The sequence below is a fragment of the Onychostoma macrolepis genome, chromosome 19 (assembly GCF_012432095.1).
Source record: "Onychostoma macrolepis isolate SWU-2019 chromosome 19, ASM1243209v1, whole genome shotgun sequence".
NCBI classification, from domain to species: domain Eukaryota; kingdom Metazoa; phylum Chordata; class Actinopteri; order Cypriniformes; family Cyprinidae; genus Onychostoma; species Onychostoma macrolepis.
Genome location: NC_081173.1, coordinates 22615280 through 22635047, shown reverse-complemented (window position 1 = coordinate 22635047; position 19768 = coordinate 22615280). Strand labels below are relative to the sequence as shown.

General features: G+C 38.1%; 1 protein-coding gene and 1 pseudogene across 2 annotated transcripts; both read right to left on the bottom strand.

The window, feature by feature from the left end:
• Nucleotide 1: 1 nt before the first annotated feature.
• Nucleotides 2-18628, bottom strand: si:ch211-171h4.5 (sialoadhesin). 2 transcript variants are annotated; one of them, XM_058754656.1, is made up of 10 exons: nucleotides 18603-18628; nucleotides 18303-18359; nucleotides 17691-18050; nucleotides 11218-11378; nucleotides 10980-11127; nucleotides 10524-10793; nucleotides 9443-9530; nucleotides 8283-8301; nucleotides 8001-8078; nucleotides 2-139 (listed from the first exon to the last, which is right to left on the bottom strand). In XM_058754656.1, the coding sequence occupies exons 2-10, from the start codon at nucleotides 18346-18348 to the stop codon at nucleotides 104-106; spliced, it is 1206 nt and encodes a 401-aa protein (XP_058610639.1). In that variant the 5' UTR covers nucleotides 18349-18359; nucleotides 18603-18628; the 3' UTR covers nucleotides 2-103. The 2 variants fall into 2 exon arrangements, with proteins under 2 accessions (XP_058610639.1, XP_058610637.1); XM_058754654.1 differs by lacking the exon at nucleotides 2-139 and adding an exon at nucleotides 6280-7204.
• Nucleotides 12192-16724, bottom strand: LOC131526376 (uncharacterized; annotated as a pseudogene).
• Nucleotides 18629-19768: the final 1140 nt, after the last annotated feature.

Here is a 19768-nt window from a genome sequence, read left to right as displayed (position 1 = left end):
AGCAGCATCTGCATATGTTGATACAGCATCTGCAGACCCTTTTTTCCTTGCGGTATATTAGCAGGACGGGCTGTGATGAAGGTGAAGAGCTCAACGCAAGACATCAAGACGATGAGGGGAACGGTGGAGTCAGGTGACACTGTCAGCATAAAAACAAGTAGGATTTCTTATTAATGTCATTGGAACAGCTGCTCTGAGTCACAAGTGTTTCAGTGTGTGTGAGCCAAACAGCTGTTTTACTCTATTAAAAACTTGTATCTACGCAGAGAGATTTGCACAGAGAGATCTTCCTCTTGGTTTGTAATGGTTACACTGGATGGGATAATTTACCGAAGGATTTCGTCCCACAGGAATTTCCAAGACATTTAGGACACACATTTTTAACAGTTACAACAGTTGCTGGTTTTGTTGTGATCAGTTTCACACCGAATGCGCAAAATTGAGAGAGGTGCTTTTTTGGATGAAAGGATGTGAGTCAGCATTTTTTTCCGGATGTAGTGTTTGTTTTGTATGGTGGCATGCCTAAGTTTTGATGCACACTTGTTTAGCCTGAGCTCAAGAGACAAGATCATACAATCTCACCAAACTGGTAAAACCGGTGGAAATGAAAGCAAAGGATTGCAAAATCCAGGAATTTCCAGTTCAGAGTTCTTTCAGAAAATCTGTATCCCTGATTTCACATATTACTGAATGAGACATGCATATTCCTCTACTCGTCTATTTAAATATCCTAACATTTTTATTTATTTATCGGATTAAAACGCATAGTAAGAATATATACACATTTACACACATTTTTTGAGGAGCATTTAATACATTTCATGACCATAACAGTGAAAATGAATATATTAGGCCTAAAGCAGTTCTTTCTTTCACCCACTAATAATTGGCCCATTTGATGTTTGTGCCAGTCTTTAACCACAGCAAACTCAAATGAGCCATGACCAAAGTCTGTGTGAAGGTCGTAGGCCTTCAAATACATGCAGCAGATATGTGATAACTGTGTGATTTAACCCTTTGATAAGCATTACAAGGAAATGAATGGCTATTTACGCAATTAGCATCCTTTTAAACCTTTGTAAATGGAGAAATTGTTCAGGTCACCGATAATCGTTGCGTGCAACCCCTACAGATTTGATGGCACGGTGGCGATCCCCATCAAAACTGTTGTATGCATGCAAAGATCACATTGACTCAATTAGCCTTGCGACCAGCTGTTGACTCACTTGCAGACATCCTCTGTTTGCACTTGTGGAAAAAGGTTTTTACACTGATAGCATCTTTTTGCTTCTGTCAACACAATTTTGAAAAAGCACTGCTTTAATATTGTTGAAATGAACTCATTACTGATGCGCCGAGTCAATATGTGTGCATATTTTCAAACTGTAAGTTATCATGCAAAATCAATGTAAGCATGTTTACAGACTGAGGTTACTCAACCCTGCAGCAGCTTTATGAAACCCTAAAATCTTAACCTCGAATCAGTATTATTTTAGTATTATCTATGTAATATTATAGAGTATAGCTGAAATCAGATTTAGAATATTTTTTTTTTTTCAGTTTTTCACTTTTAGTTTTGAATAATTTGAAGTTACATTTAAGGTGGTGATTTTCACCCTTGACCTTAATGTGACCTGTTATCAAGCACATAGTCACGATTTGGAGAACCAAAAACTTGTAATTTAAGTATTGAAAAATCTAATCTGAATGTTAAGTGTAACAGTGGTTACAACCGTGACTTTTATAATGATAATAAACAAATATAACTTAAAGCATTTCCTTAAAAAATTTGAACACAGTGCTTTACATTTTTAAATTTTTGTCATAAAAATGACACAATACCCATCACTAACATCAACTGAATTAGCTTGAGGTTAGCAAGCCAGACTGCTTTACTAGATTTAGTGGTTATTTTGGTTTCTATTCTGAAAAGCCTTTTCAAACTAAATTCATAGACAGCAAAAACACCCACACTGTAGACCCACCCTCTACAATTTCCATGTTTGCCCTCACTAAAACAAATTCCCTTGCCTGTGCTGATGTAAAGAATGATAAAAGTACTTACATTTCATGGTAATCCCAAAAACACAAGTAGTAAACACAGTGTACAAACCTGTGTTATCACTCTACTAACATTTGGACTAGTGAAAGGGTTCTCCTTTATAGTATGGGCCATGACACACAACTCTGAGTCATTCACATTCAGGAAAAAAAAGTAATCCTACACACCCCCTCTCACTAAACATATCTTTTTTCTGAAGAACTCAACAGTTTTTGCTATTTCCGTTACTAACTTGATGCCTAAAGACCCTTATGTTCCTAATTTTGGGTTTCTATTTTAGGGTGGTCTTTGTGCCTCATAAACAACCTTATGTTAAGCATCTCTGGTAATTTATGTAGAAGACTCTACTGTATATCCAAGAGACGATGTCTTTTCTTCATCTCCAAATCTGATACTTACAACTTTGTTTGCAAGATTAGGCAGGTTATTTTTTATGTATATGCAATATATATGTATGAGACTACAGTCGTATCAGATTACAGTTTGCCATAGGGAAATGCCTCAGAGATGATGGACTGAGATGAGACGCTACTTTTATTTCTTTTTTTTTTTTAAAGACAAATTAGGTGTAATTAGTCATAATACACTCACACGTTAATCTAGAATATCTGAAGCCCCCCAACCCACGTCTACCCACTGAGCGTTTTCCCCACATTCATTCGCTTGGCCTCCTCTGACACATCAAACTGTTATTTCCACACAGACATCCAGCATGCACAAGTGTCCTCATGCCTGAATGCACATACATACATTCCTTCCCCATCCCTCTTTAATTTTTTCCATCACCCACTCATTCTTATGTCTTCCTTTTTTGTTTGGCCCAGGACTGCAAGGCAAAGAGAGACATGTTGATAAGAGAAATGACTGTTAGGGGTCATATCCTGTACTTCTTCAGGAAGTGGTGAGAGTAGCCTAGAATCTTGTGGTGTAGTATTCTTAGTATGCACTGCAGTGATGGATTAAGCACACTAGGTGTTTCAAACTTGAACCTGGGGTCATTCTAAATCCAGGGTTATATTGCTTCATGTTTCCTACTCAGTCACAGTTAACAATTAATCTTGAATATTCATAAACTGAGGTTGTTTTATTTGCATATAGGCTATTTGCAGTGTCAGTGTGTCACCAATCAGACACAGCACGCCTGTTCACATAACGGCTCTGGTATTGCACATTTGGGATTTTCATTGCTCCTGAATGGGATTTTCGGGCTACAAAGAACACTCCAATGAATGCGTTTTCCGCTCAAAGGCTGAAACAACCGTTTATACAGTGTGTGGTGTTTCCTTGACCGCCCAAACACGTGAGTATGAGGCTTGCGCTCGAGTAACTGTTGCTATAGCGTCTAGTCTTAACATTCTAACATTTTTAATCATTATTGGACATTTTTCCATGCACTATAAATGAATCATGGATGACTGTGTATAGATCAGTTTTACAATGCCGTGAGTTATTGAAAACACTTGCAATGATGCATACCGTTAACGTCACACAACATAAATAAGATAAATAAATAAAGAGGGCAGTGGAAATACTAATGATATATAGACTAATACGCTCCTCTGGGGTTAACAGAAGAGTTTAGAGGGATGATAACTCGTGGTTTAGTGCAGTACAACTTATATGTATAAATATCCATTATTAGTATTTCACTATATTTTAATCTCTTTATTTATTTATTTGTATGACACTGAGTAACTGACGTCATTGTAGAACTGATCAGCCATGATTCATTTATAGCACGTGGGAAAATGTCCAATAATGGGTAATCAAGTGAGTTGTAATGGACTTGGTTGATCTCATGATGATGATCTCATCTTCTCCGATGCAACAGGTGGAAAATCAATGGATGGAGAACACACCTTAGTGCCCTTCCCAAAAAGTGGGGATAATTTGTTACTCACCACAGGATATTCTAATCTTTTGCTGTAGTCATGCACCTCATTGAACGTTTAGAAGCACATGCTTTGTCCAGGCGAACCATTCTTCTATTCTTCTGCAGCGTCGGAAGTTGCATCATATTTTTTTTGACACAGCAGCCTTTTCATAGCCCTGGGGCGGGGAGGTGGATTGTTAATGCTCAGTAGGCAGCAGTTCATTGTGTCATAATGGGATGCGTTTACACCAGAAGACAAGCCACATTTAGCCCAAGTGCGTGGATTCTTTGAGGTGTTTAAATTCCTAAAAGGAATGCATGATCAAGCAGAAACAACATCCTTTTCTCTATTAATGAACTGATCATTGAATCCGATGCCATCTGATGAACTCGACACTCTTTTTGTCTCTTTCAGTTTTTCCAACTTGTGCTTTATATACCAGTTAGGCATAGCATTATGACCACCTTCCTAATATTGTGTTGGTCCCCCTTTTACTGCCAGAACAGCCCTAGGCATGGACTTCATGAAGACCCCTGAAGGTGTGCAGTGGTGTCTGGCACCAAGATGTTGGTGCATCCTGGTGCCATGAAAAGAACCTATTCATTGCCATTAAAGTGAAATTACTGAACCTACACACAGGAGCCTTATGAAAATGCTCATTTTAGAAGAAAATTTCAAATGGCACTTAAAGGCTTTTGCATCTAAACTCTTTATATACAGTATGTATGTATGTGTTTGAAAAATAAAATGTGTAATTATGTATCAATAAGAATCCATAAGTTTGTTTATTGAATTGAGGCAGAAATCTGTTGTTTCAGCGGAAGATAGAGTTATAATATTTTAATAAAAAATCATGTGGTCAAGAATCTTTTTAAAAAAATGAATAGAAATAAGTATCATATTTTTAGATTATATCTTTATTTGAAATGTATTTATTTAATTAAATAAATAATGCTCTTTCTCTCTCTCTCTTTCTCTGTAGCCCCACACTTTACGTGGGGGAAAATAAACAAGATACTATGAATTGATAAAACTTTTCCATGACTTATTAATTTGTTCCTTCATTGTAGTTAAAATTGCAACACAATTGGTACACATATGGCTGTAACAATATATGTATTTTGTTTCATTCTATTCTTTTGAACAAGGAAACGTTATAGGGAGGAAAAAGCATAAAATTCCCATCAGGATGTTTTTTGAGGCGCTGGGCCAGGAGGAAGGGTTAAGATTACAGTCCAAAAAACTCCTAGATCTGTGAATGAAGGGAAATCCCATAAATCTCAAGGCGGTGGATTTCATAACTCGCAGCCTTTACTGACCCTAATCGCTTTTGTGGCCTACCACTGTTAAGTTTGGCAAAGCTACATTATTTCCAGTTGAGCAAAGTCAAATTGCAAAAACAGTGAATGACCAGAATGTCCAGCTACAAATATTTTGAGTGATGTCGACCAACAAGCCCGGACAGGATAGTTTTAGTCATAGCAGTCTACTATGACTGCATGTCTCACTACGGCCTCACAGAGACAGACCTGCTCTCACATGCACATTTTTCGAGCATGATCCAAGCGTCTGTCATCATCAATGAGTCTAAACCAGGCTCCGGTCATCTGTGACATCATCACAAGACTTTTCCTGTAGCGTGAACACAATTGTTATTGTTCCATGACCCTCGACCCATTCAAATCAACCGATGCTGCGTGACGTTTTGTGTCTTCTAAAAGTGTTACACTTCCATTCCTTCTTTCATTTCTAAGAATAGACGTTTGTGTTATAAAAAAGCCATCATTCAGAGGTGCCAGCCAGCAGCTTAAGTTTATATATTTTCCTTCTTTTATGTGTATGAATATGAAACCCTCCCAGCCCACTATAGTTAATAGTTTCCAGGTGTTTATATGCTACCACAGCTTATATGAATGCTTGATTCTGATGAACTATGATGTTATTTCAAAGAGCTGTACAGAGCAAATTGGATAAGATTTTAATGCTATGAAATGCACCCTTTTTCTGAACATGATGCATTTCTTCTTCATCCTTCCATGCCTTGTGTCAAAAGTTTGCCATATTAATCATCTATTTCAAATTCTGAATCTTACTTCTTGTAGACAGAAATATACAAAGACGACCTCTTACTTAAGTGCAATTCGCCAGTCACTGTCTGTGAAATAGTGACTTTCCCATGATGCACAAACACACCGACATCATCACAAAGAGCTGACAGGGGAGGGGAGGGGAGTGTGATTTCCGTTTTCGTCACACCTCTGATCTGCTTGCCAATGACTAACGGAATGTGAAGAATGTTGTAGACAGACAGACAGAGAGAGTGACTGAAAGTGAGAGTGAGAAGAAAAGTCTTTATCTCATTTATTTTCCAAAGTATTTATGAGTAGACGTCACAAATCTTCAACCCACGTAAAATACACAAGCATACATGATACACAAACACAAGGGACTTAATATTGTGGTGGTGAAAGATGAAGATAGATGCTTATGTACTAACCCAGGGAATTTTGTAACCCACTTTCAATGTCTGCAACTGTGTGCGTGTGCATGCATGCAATTGTGGCAAATGTGTTGAAAAGTGTTACAACCCTTCCTGTCTGCCAGGATATAATATTTTTTTCTATTTCTATGATTTAACATGATATTTTTTAACATGTAGATGAAAAGCTTGCGTGGATATTATATACTCTTGTTAAAACATTTAGGGGTCTGTAAGATATTTTATGTTTTTGATCAAAATTACAGTACAAAAATATTGTGAAATATTATTACTATATAATATTATTAAATAATCAATTATTATTCCTGTGATGACAAAAGCTGAATTTTCTAATATGCTGATTTGGTGCTCAAGTAACATTTATTATTATTAACGTTGAAAACAGTTTTTTTTTTTTAAAGGACACAATTGATTTGAAATAGAAATCTTTTGTATCATTATAAATGTTTTTGTCACTTTTGATCAATGTAATGTACCCTTGCTGAATAAAAGTATTAATCTTACTGACCTCACAATTCAGATACGAGTTCTGTCATTTTGATTTGATTAATTATTTGGACTTTTGTAATTTCATTAAAAAGTAGCGACGTGAGGGAAAAAAGGGTAACTTAAGACATGCAGGCTTCAGGACAGATTGGAACCTGCATCTTTAACCTGAGCACCACAGTATTTTGTATATAGGTTACTTCTAGGCCAAAACTCCTACTTGGGCTGAGGTTTACCAAAGTTTCTGTTTTCATAGTCGTCTTCACTTCTGCTAGCCCTTGACTGCAGAAAAGAGAAGGATACATATACACGTTATTTATTATAAAACACTCTACTCAGTGCAGGCAGTACTTATACATAGATAATATGCAGTGCAATAATGCACCAATATGCAGATAATTATGCACCAAAGAAAAAAAAATTTTTTTGAATGAGAAAACTAGTTTTCTTGCAAGAACATTTTAGCATATATTTGAGGGCAAAAATTTAAACAACATCAGGATATGACAAATATGACGACATTTTGGCATCTTTAATATTGTTTCTAATGAACTGTGATACAGCAGCTTGTGTCATCACAATTTATATGAAATCAGGACAAATTTCTCCCCTCTATCTTGTAAGAACACTTTCCAAAGCAAAACTTTTGCACATGCAGCATGTCAGCAGAACATCTAATGATCAGCATATCAGTGTTTAATATGCTTGCACAACTCTTGCTTTCTGAGAAACAATTTCTATCTGCTTCCTGTCTCAGGAAATTGATAACCACTTAGCCAGTTGATTTAACGGTTGATTGAATTATGTCATGGAAAAAAGCCTCATAGTATCTAAAGACAACTTACATGGAATAGAACTGCTGTTTTCCAGAGAAATAAGAAATACAACTGTGTTCAATGCATCTTTCAAAGTTTACTTGCGTGCCAAGATGCACATGCAAGTTCAAATAGAAGCATGTTGTTTTTCTGTGTGTAGTTAAACAAAACCTTGAATATAAACCTTTGGAAAGGAACTCATTTATGCATATTGAATTAATATATAATACGAAAAGGGTAAAAGTGTATATGAGAACACTGACCGGTATTACATTATACACTGAGTCACTGGTCCTGTGGAGGGTGGTGTAGGTCATGGGCCCATGCAAACCTTCAGATGCCTAACAGTACAAAAGACAAATACAATTGAAGGGTTTTTGAAAATGACAAATATCTGGCATTCGGTGAATTTGTTTCATGTAATTTAGATGATAAATGTTCCACACCCTAGTAAGTGCTCTATGAATTTGCCTGAAAGCAGAGATTGTGCTACGGCATGCTATTTATCTCTTTATATCTCAGGTGATTTATGATGTCACACTTACTTGAAATCTTTTTAACAGGCTGAAAAAAAGAAGAAAAATATAACATTGTTATAAATTAAGTAATAATTATAATGCAATTTTTTTTAAACAAAACAAATAGTGAAAACAAGTTATTTTCAACCTTACTGCAATATTTTTGTGATTTTTCATTTAAGTGGTTTTGGCATCTGAATTTTAAGTAAAATGTATGTATGATTGAAAAGATATGCTTTTAACTAGGTCAATAAACCTGGAGAAATGCCAAGCGAACCGCTTTGGAAAGCCTCATTAGCCCCTGCTGGTCAATGCTGTAACTACAGCATCAGGATACAAGTGTCTATCTCTAACGGTGGTCGTTCAAAATTAATAGTTTATTCTGATTAACTATTTTTTAGAAGTAACACATAAATCACAATACTCTCTAGAAGGTCCTGTGTCAGCAAGGCTTACTGCCAGTGCTACTGGACACCTTTACTCCGATATATCACAGACCTCCTTAAAGTAAGTTCAAATGAAAATTAGGGAAGATTTACTTACCCTCAGGCCATACAAGATATAGATGAATTTGTTTCTTAATCCAAACAGATTTGGAGGAATTTAACATTACTTGCTCACCAGTGGATCCTCTGCAGTGAATGGGTGCCATCGGAATTAGAGTCCAAACAGCTAACAGCATGTTGTAATAAACAAATCAATCATTAAGAAACTCCTCGATGATGAATTTCTCTCTTACAAACACGTAGCTTTTCACTTTACAAGATGTTAATTTATGGACTGTAGTCGTGTGGATTTTTATCAGTTGTTTGGACTCTCATTCTGACGGCACCCATTCACTACAGAGTATCCATTGGTGAGCAAGTGATTTAATGCTAAATTTCTCCAAATTTGTTCTGATGAAGAAGCCTCATCTCCATACCAGGATGTGGCATCTTATGTTTTTTTCTTGTGCTTTTAATTATTTGTAACGTGTATGTTTTCTTGCTTTAAATTTTTTCTTAACTTTTTGCACTTTGGCCAACTACGGTTGATTTTAAATGCACTTTATAAATAAAACTGAATTGAATTGAACTGAATGTTTAAAGGAAATTAGTGTCTGTACTATACAGCTGATCTTCTTACACTGAATTTTGCTTAATAAACAGGCTGAACATCATGTTATGGATGTCAAACATCTAACCCACCTTTTGTATTTGACCAAATCCACTGCAGTAATGAGAATTAAGAAAAGCGTCAGAAGTCCACATATAATGTACGGTGCAATGGAGCAACCTGAATCAGAAACAGAAGAAAAAAGCCGTAGCTCATTTCACGTCACTATGACACACACAGACACATATTATGATATTTACTTGCATACCACTAAAAGAACACCCAAGGAGCTACATAACTCAAGTTCACATAAAACACATTGCAGTTACAAATGGTCTGAGAATGAACATTCTGAAGGTTAGCAGGTTTACACATCAACTAAGCCTAATTGCCCACTGATACTCTTACGAATGTATTTTGATGTGGTTCTGATGTAGTTTCCGATTTAATTGCTTGTTTACACCAGGATCTAACCATTTGTCCAGTTACTGCCCCCTATGAAGCCACATCAACACTGCCACCAATTTTTCCAATGAGTCTGTCTGCCATGAATCACCTTCATCATTCGTCAAGGATAGATTAAAATCACTGCACTTAAGTGATTATGGGTCCAAGATGATGAAAAGAAAGCATACATTAAGCTCGTAGACATGTAAACAAGCAAACAAAAATGTTTTTAATTTGACGTCATGGGGTGTAAGCAAATAAATAGCATATTTTCTTACCCCTTGAATTGAATACACATGAGTGTACACACAGTAATCATTTTTTCCCCCCCATTTCTACTCACTGGAATTCTCCATTGCTCACGTTATGGTTTGGCATGTTGTGTCTTGTTTTTGATATTGAATCTTAGTAATAAAATGAGAGCTTACTAATAAAATGCAGCTAATGGAAGAAAACATATTTTGTAAATATTGCTACAAAAAAAAAAAAAAGATGGAAATCGCAGGGACTCAAATGAATCATGAAAAGTTTAAATGAAACATTGGACTTCCCATGCTTCGAATGAGAAAGATTGTAAATGAGAATATATTTAATTACGTCAGATCGCTCAGTTTTATCATGCTACACTACTACACCTTGAAAATAGTAGCTTATTAGCTTGCAAATACCTGAGCTACGGCAAAAAATTAACTAACTTAAAGTTTCTGCTAACAGAAGGGTATTTACCGTTTATGTCCACAGCGACAGGCCTTGATTGGTCAGTCCCGTGAGTGTTGTAGACCTTGCAGACATACAGACCCTGAACGGTACTTCTGGCTATCATTGTTAGAGTCTGTCCTTGATTCTGTAACTCTAGCTTTCCAGATCCACTGTCTTTGTACCACTCATAGCGCTGGACTGCAGGGTTGGCATCACTATGACAGCTCAGCATCACCACACTGCCTTCAGACAGCGGACCCGATGGACTGACCAGGGCTATGGTGTTTTTGGGAGCATCTGAAAAAGAAGTTTGAACACTTTCATATAATGGGACAAAATATTTTCTTTGGTTCATTCTCAAATTATGCTGAAAATTATCATTAGGTATTATACAAACAGAAAAAGCACTCAAAGGACATTCACTCATTAATAGGAATAATTTATTTTATGCTTAATGAATGCTTTTTTCTCTGTTTCACATACACAACACTCTAAGGGTAACGCTGGTTTCAGCTGGTCTTTTGGGGTCCTGGGAGTAAAAAAGAGAGCAGGAGACTTTCAGGCGGTCGTGTAGAGGAGTCGCATTGAACGTCTGAGAGGAGACCAACAGTGTCTGTCCAAATTCATCCATCTTAAGAAACATAATACAAGAATTGTATTACATTTCAGGATACAGAACTGTGTAGTTTACAAACATGATTTGTTTTAGGTTACATTTCACCTGTAGGGCTGGTGTGAGCTGTTCTCCTAGCTGTGGGTTCCACTGCATCAGAGGTTGGATTGAAGGACATGAGATCACAGTGGAACAGGCCAGTGTTAACCTTGTGCCCTCTAGAACTTCCATAACCTCAACATAGGTGCTCAAGATAGGTGGGGGAACGTCTTATGGTTGAGAAGAGAGTAAACACATTAGTGTGTCCACCAGACCCATACAGCAAAAAATAAAAATAAATATACAGTGGGGAAAAAAATTATTTGATCACCCGCTTATTTTGTATGTTTGCCCACTGACAAAGGAATGATCAGTCTATAATTTTAAATGGTAGGTTATTTTTTTAACTGTGAGAGACAGAATAACAACAAAAAAATCCAGAAAAATGCATTTCAAAAAGTTATAAATTGATTTGCATTTTAATGAGTGAAATAAGTATTTGACCACTTCACAAAACATGACTAATGCTGCCTTCAAGTGCTATCGGAAATTTCCCACTTATGAAGTCGTGATTACGAGCTTGTCGTATTCAAGTGCTTTAATGTCGGAAAGAATAAAATGTAGCATCCCAATGGTTGACAATCATACACATTCACCGCGCTATACATGCAGTTCGCTGACAATTCTGGAATTTCGGTCAAATACATGCTTATTTCACTGCTTATAAAACATACAATATGATTCGCATGCATCTAGCCTATAAATACACTACTTTAGCGACAAGACGAAGGGATGCAGTTGTTGTGAGAACAGCATTGACAGCAGCAATGGTTGTCCTTCCACCATGTTTAAAGTTTATGACCCGCCCAACTCGGAAACTCGGGTATCAAAATTATTTCCGAATTTCCCAGTAGTAAATACGACTTCAGTGGCCGTTCATGTCCAGTTCCCGATTAGGAAACTTGTATTTACGATAATTCCGATATCACGTGAAGGCAGCATTAGTACTTGGTGGCAAAAATCTTGTTGGCAATCACAGAGGTCAGACGTTTCTTGTAGCTGGCCACCAGGTTTGCACACATCTCAGGAGGTATTTTGTCCCACTTCTCTTTGCAGATCATCTCCAAGTCATTAAGGTTTCAAGGCTGACGTTTGGCAACTCGAACCTTCAGCTCCCTTCACAGATGTTCTATGGGATTAAGGTCTGGAGACTGGCGGCCACTCCAGGACCTTAATGTGCTTCTTCTTGAGCCATTCCTTTGTTGCCTTGGCCGTGTGTTTTGGGTCATTGTCATGCTGGAATACCCATCCACGACCCATTTTCAATGCCCTGGCTGGCTTCAATGCCCTGGCCCTGACGGTACATGACTCGGTCCATCGTCCCTTCGATGTGGTGTTGTCCTGTCCCCTGAGCAGAAAAACACCCCCGAAGCATAATGTGTCCACCTCCATGTTTGACGGTGGGGATGGTGTTTTTGGGGTCATAGGCAGCATTCCTCCTCCTCCAAACACGGCGAGTTGAGTTGATGCAAAAGAGCTGGATTTTGGTCTCATCTGACCACAACACTTTCACCCAGTTCTCCTCTGAATCATTGGCAAACTTCAGTCGGGCTGTACATGTGCTTTCTTGAGCAGGGGGGACCTTGCGGACGCTGCAGGATTTCAGTCCTTCATGGCATAGTGTGTTATTTACATTTAGTCATTTTGCAGACGCTTTTATCCAAAGCGACTTACAATTTGGGGAACACATGAAGCGATTCATCTTGAAGAGGCAATCCGACAAACGAAGTGCTTGTAACACCAAGTCTCAGGCATTGTTTAAATAAGTACAAGCTAGCAAGGGAAGGAATAAATGAGGATAAAGAGTTTTTTTTTTTTTTTTTTATGGTGTAGGTTGAAGTCAAGTAGTGTCGAAAGAGATGAGTTTTCAGCTGTTGCTTGAAGATTGACAGGGATCCAGTACTCCGAATATGGGTGGGAAGATCATTCCACCAGCAAGGAATGGTGAACGAGAATGTTCTGGAGAGTGATTTTGAGCCTCTTTGTGATGGTACCACGAGGCGTCGCTCACTAGCAGATCTCAGACTTCTGGAGGGGATGTAGATTCTTAATAGTGAGTGCATGTAGGCGGGTGCTGAGCCTGTGGTTGTTCTAGGAGCAAGCATCAGTGTCTTGAACTTGATGCGAGCTGCGATTGGTAGCCAATGCAATGAGATAAAGAGAGGTGTAACATGGGCTCTTTTGGGTTCCTTGAAGACCAGTCGTGCCGCCGCATTCTGAATAATTTGTAGAGGTTTGACTGTGTTTGATGGAAGGCCAGCCAGAAGAGCATTGCAGTAGTCCAGCCTAGAAATGACAAGGGCCTGGACAAGAAGTTGTGCAGCATGCTCCGTCAGAAAGGGCCTGATCTTTCTGATGTTGTGTAGTGCAAACCTGCAAGATCGAGCAGTCTTTGCAATGTGGTCTTTGAAGGTCAGCTGGTCATCAAAGATTACACCAAGATTTCTGACCGAAGTTGATGGGGTAATTGTTGATGAACCTAACTGGATCGAGATGTCATGCTGTAGAGTTGGAGCGGCAGGAAAGACAAGAAGCTCAGTCTTTGCCAGGTTGAGCTGGAGGTGATGTTCTTTCATCCATGCCGAGATGTCCGCCAGGCAACCTGAAATCCTTGCAGCTACCGTTGGATCATCTGGTTGAAAAGAGAGATAGAGCTGTGTGTCATCAGCATAGCAGTGGTAGGAGAATCCATGTGCCTGTATGATGGGACCCAGTGATGTAGTGTATGTGGAGAAGAGGAGGGGTCCAAGAACCGATCCCTGAGGAACCCCAGTGACCAGTGTATGTGCTTTGGATACCTCCCCTCCCCAGGCCACCCTGAAAGACCTACCAGTGAGATAGGATTCAAACCAGCGAAGTGGAATTCCAGCGATGCGCAGTGATGAGAGAGTGGAGAGGAGTATCTGATGATTGACAGTGTCAAACGCGGCAGATAGATCCAGCAGAATGAGGACTGATGATTTGGAATGGGCTTTTGCAATTCGCAGGGCTTCAGTGACTGAGAGTAGCGCAGTCTCAGTTGAATGGCCACTCCTGAAACCTGACTGTTTAGCGTCCAGTTTGTTGTTCTGTGAAAGAAACAATGAGACCTGGTTGAAGACAACACGTTCAAGTGTTTTCGCTATGAATGGAAGGAGAGAGACAGGTCTATAGTTTTCTATAAGAGAAGTGTTTAATTTAGGTTTTTGAGCAGTGGGGTTACCCGAGCCTGCTTGAACGCAGTGGGGAAGATGCCTGTGAGGAGGGATGTGTTGATGATGTGTGTGAGTGTCGGTAAGAGCGTGGGAGAGATTGCTTGCAGAAGGTGTGAGGGGATTGGGTCAAGAGGACATGTTGTAGGATGGTTGGAGAGGAGAAGTTTGGATACTTCAGCCTCCGTCAGGGGACAGAAGGAGAAGATGGGAGGTTTAGCAGTGGATGCGGTTGGTTAGGGGTCCTGTGTGTGTGGAGGTGAGAACTGATCACTGATCGATCTAGTTTTGTCTGTAAAAAAAGTAGCAAAGTCATCAGCTGTAATAGAAGTGGTGGGAGGTGGTGGAGGGGGACAGAGGAGAGAATTAAATGTTCTGAAGAGATTACGCACGTCTGGAGCGCTGTTGATCTTGTTGTGGAAATGTGAGGATTTGGCAGTGTGGACATCAGCAGAGAAAGATGAGAGCAGAGACTGATGCCTACTCAGGTCCAACGGGTTGTTTGATTTGTGCCATTTTCTCTCTGCCGCTCTGAGTTTAGTCCAATGTTCACGAAGAACATCAGATAACCAGGGGTTAGAAGGGGCAGCCCGTGCTGACCTAGAGGAGAGAGGACAAATGCCGTCTAGACAAGAAGTTAAGGTAGAGCATAAAGTTTCAGTAGCTGCGTTTACATCCAGAGATGAGAAATGGGTAGATGAGGGAAGAGAGGAGGATACTACAGAGGAAAGATGGGAAGGAGAAAGGGAGCGCAGGTTTCGTCTAAAAGTAACTGGTAGAGGGGTTGGTGGCACATGGGTAGCAAAATGTAGTGTAAATGTAATGAAGAAATGGTCCGAGATATGTAGTGGTTGTACCAGAATGTTATCTGCAGTACAATTGCGTGTGTAAATTAAATCAAGTTGGTTGCCTGATTTGTGCGTGCTAGTAGTGGTAAGGCGATTGAGATCAAATGAAGCTAGGAGTGAGTGGAAGTCTGTAGCATAAGGCTTGTCTAGGTGAATGTTGAAATCACCATTGAGTGCCATCCTCCACAAAAGAGGACAACAACCTGTCCAGCTCCTCTAGGAAGGTGGCTAGAATTTGTCCAGGGGGACGGTAGATTACCACAATCTGGAGTTTTATCGGAGCTTATACAGTAATGGCATGACATTCAAATGAGTTGTAATTGCAAAGGGTAGAGTGGGTTGAGTATTTCCAATTGTTTGAAATGAGCAGGCCAGTACCCCCACCCCGACCAACTTGACGCAAAGTATGAGAGAAAGAAATTAGTAGAGAGAGCAGCTGGGGTTGCTGAGTCTTCTGGACGAATCCAGGTCTCAGTCAAGCCCAAGATGCTGAGAGTGGATTTTAAAGAAAAGGCAGAAATGAAGTCAGCTTTGTTGATGGCTGACTGACAATTCCAGAGACCCACAGAGAAAGCCAGAGGTGTAGTGGAAGATGTAGAGATAGGGCGTAGGTTAGCAGGATTACGTTGCCGTCTGCGAGTGATGTTAGAGCGTGGCTGAGAGAGAACCGGAATGTTTTGGAGACACATGATAGAGGTAGAAGGAAAGAGGATAGGAGAGCAGAGTGAGGAAGGAAAAAAAGATACTTAAGTGTGTAGCTCGGTGTCGTTGCTCGGTTGAAGTCGCACAGGAAAAAGTCGCAGGTCTTTACACTCCTCGGTCTTCACACGAGGAGGCTGAACACGACGGCTGAACGCTTCCGCAGATGCTTCCGCGTCAGCGCACACACCTCAAACAAATACAGTCATGAGTGAAAAAAAAGCTGTGGTCGCTGTTATCAATTGCTGTTATCAATTGTTTTCTTGGTGACTATGGTCCCAGCTGCCTTAAAATCATTGACAAGATCCTCTCGTGTAGTTCTGGGCTGATTCCTCTCCGTTCTCATGATCATTGAAACTCCACGAGGTGAGATCTTGCATGGAGCCCCAGACCGAGGGAGACTGACAGTTATTGTGTTTCTTCCATTTGCGAATAATTAAACGGTTGTCACCTTCTCACCAAGCTGCTTGGCGATGGTTTTGTAGCCCATTCCAGCCTTGTGTAGCTCTACAATCTTGTCCCTGACATCCTTGGACAGCTCTTTGGTCTTGGCCATGGTGGAGAGTTTGGAATCTGATTGATTGATTGCTTCTGTGGACAGGTGTCTTTTATACAGGTAACAAACTGAGATTAGGAGCACTCCCTTTAAGAGACTGCTCCTAATCTCAGCTCCTTACCTGTATAAAAGACACCTGGGAGCCAGAAATCTTGCTGATTGATAGGGGATCAAATACTTATTTCACTCATTAAAATGCAAATCAATTTATAACTTATTTGAAATGCGTTTTTCTGGATTTTTTTGTTGTTATTCTGTCTCTCACTCTTTAAAAAAAAACAAAAAAAACCTACCATTAAAATTATAGACTGAAAATTTCTTTGTCAGTGGGCAAACATACAAAATCAGCAGTGGATCAAATAATTTTTTCCCCAAAGTATTTTCATTGTATTGAATGAGTCATATATATATATATATATATGTGTGTGTGTGTGTGTGAGACCCTGGACCACAAAACAAGTCATAAGTAGCACAGGTAAATTTGTAGCAGTAGCCAACAGTACTGTCACGTTTTTGGTCTTGTTTTGCCCTGAGTTCTTCCTGTGTTTCCTTAATTGGTCACCTTCCAGTCCTTGTTTAGTTTCATTGATTAATCCCCTGCACCTGTGTTTTGTAATTATGCTGTGTATATTAGTTCCTGCCTGTTCAGTTCTCCTTCGTCTGGTCTACTTGTTACGTGCTCTGTGTTTCTTTACATTTATGCTCAAGCTTTCATGTTGGACAATTCCCTGTGGTTCATCAAATAAAGACTGTTTTTGTTGATTTGTGGCTACCTCGTGCTTCCTGTGAGTCTCACCGTGACAAATACATGGGTCAAAATTATCAATTTTTTATAATGGCAAAAATCATTAGGATATTAAGTAAAGATCATGTTCCATGAAGATATTTTGTACATTTCCTACTGTAAATATATAAAAACCTAATTTTCGATTAGTAATATGCGTTGCTAAGGACTTTAAAGGCGATTTTCTCAATATTTAGATTTTTTTTGCACCCTCAGATTCCAGATTTTCAAATAGTTTTATCCCGGCCAAATATTGTCTTATCCTAATGAACCATACATCAATGGAAAGCTTATTTATTCACCTTTCAGATGATGTATAAATCTCAATTTCAAAAAATTGACTCTTGTGACTGGTTTTGTGGTTTAGGGTCAAATATATGTAAAAGTATATTTTGAATTCCAACCTTCATGGACTGTAATGTTTACTCCTTGCTCAAATGTGTACTTGAGAGTTTCAGGACCCTGAAGTCTGAAGAAAAATTTGTCACTGAATCCAACAGGAAAGTTGTGAAACACAGTGGTGCAATTTTTGTTTAAGATGTTGCCAATCACATTTCCTTTTAGTAGAGACAACCCTGTTCTTTTTGAACTAAGCACATCTGGCCCCTCTTTGGTTGTGTTTTTCCAAATTACCTCAACAGATTTGTTTAGGAACTTTTTGAATGAGTTGGGGATCTCAAACTGACATGGAATTTGAACACAGAAGCCACTCATTGCATCTATTTTCTTAGGCATTTTAATTTCCCATGTCCCACTGGCAGCACCTGCATAAATAAAAACACACACAGGGCACGTTTTACATTAGTTTAATACATACATAATGGAGGCCGGCACATGCCAAAGCATACAAGTGCTTACTTGACTTAACAATGCAATAAATCACAGAAGTTAAATCACCAGCCATCATCATAAATAACAAGAAGACATATTTTATATCACATATTCAGTTTTTGTTCATGGATTAATTTATGACTAATATTTCAAACCCAGCAGATTATCAAAAGCAAGTCTCTCACCTCTCAATATCCAGAATATGACGACCAGGACTTTTAGTCCACTCATGTTGCAGAGATCTGGATAAAATATATGCTCACTTATAGTCAAACAGATGTGGATTTGAATGTTATATCCTTTGTTGGCATTTTATCATTTGCTACTAAATAACTGCAAAATTATATCATCTGATTTTTTATGTAAACGTGTACATACGCACACATACATTAGAGAAACACTGAATCTGAGAAACGGAAACTATTAAATTAATTTTAGACTACTGAATATTTGGTTTAAAATCAAAAATAACCAGAAGCTTTTACCTTATGTGGAGCTGTCAGACATTCACTTAACATCTTAACAAATTAAATAAAAGAGGAACACTGGAGTTTCATCAGCAGTTCTGTGAAAAAAGGAAAATTTACTATTACATAAACATTTCTTCTTCTTAAGGTCAAATGTGTTTTAAAAGGAATTTTAATGTAAAGTATACCTAATTTGGTGTGTACTCTGAGGCCTCTTAAGGCAAGGAACCTCAGTTGAATAGCATAAAAACTACTATGTACACTGTAAAAAGTGATAAGTTGAATTAACTTAATAAAATTGAGAAATCCGTTGCCTTCAAATTTTTAAGCAAATGATAATTAAAAAAAAATAAATTAAAGTGAATTTCCAAGTTCACTTAACTTTTTTTTATTATTATTATTTACTTAATAATTTTAAGGCAACGGGTTTCCTCAATTTTTTTTAAGTTAAGTCAACTTGTCACTTTTTACAGTGTAACTATAACAAATTTCACCATACTTTCTCAGTTGATAAAGCACAGTACATGTTTTTTAGTTTTCTGAAATGTTAAGTTGAAGTATGCAAATGATCTAATTAAGAATGTGCAAGTTTGCATACATTTTATATACAATAACAGAAATCTGAACATTGGATATAGGTTCAGAATACTTGTTTCTTTTTGTTGATATATTGAAGTTATGTAAGTTTTTACATAGGGGATTTGGGAAAACTCTTTTTAATTTTTTTAATTTTTTTATCACTCCATAAATCAGAAAATACTGTCAATTAAAACATTATATAAATCAGGTGAATTATATACCAACAAACCCTGTGTAAAAACCTTCAGAACATAGATGGGAAATTTTGGTATATGTAAGTGCTAATGAATGTGGAGATTCCTAGCTTATTTTGATGGCCTTTAAAGATAGTAATTGATTCAAATAGAATCAAGTATTTCATAGAGCTGTGTAATGCACAGTAAAGTATTCACAAGTAAAACACAGCACATTTTCTATTTGCATATGTTTTCCTGCTTACAAACATATTGTTGCTGTATTTTTATTTTAAAATATCAAATGCATTTTTAATTGTTTTCTTTTTGAATTGTTTTCTTGTACCCATATTTACTTGACATCGAGTTTAAACTGTTTATTTAAAAATGTATTATTATTGTTTTAGTCTTCCTTACTAACTACCACATTTT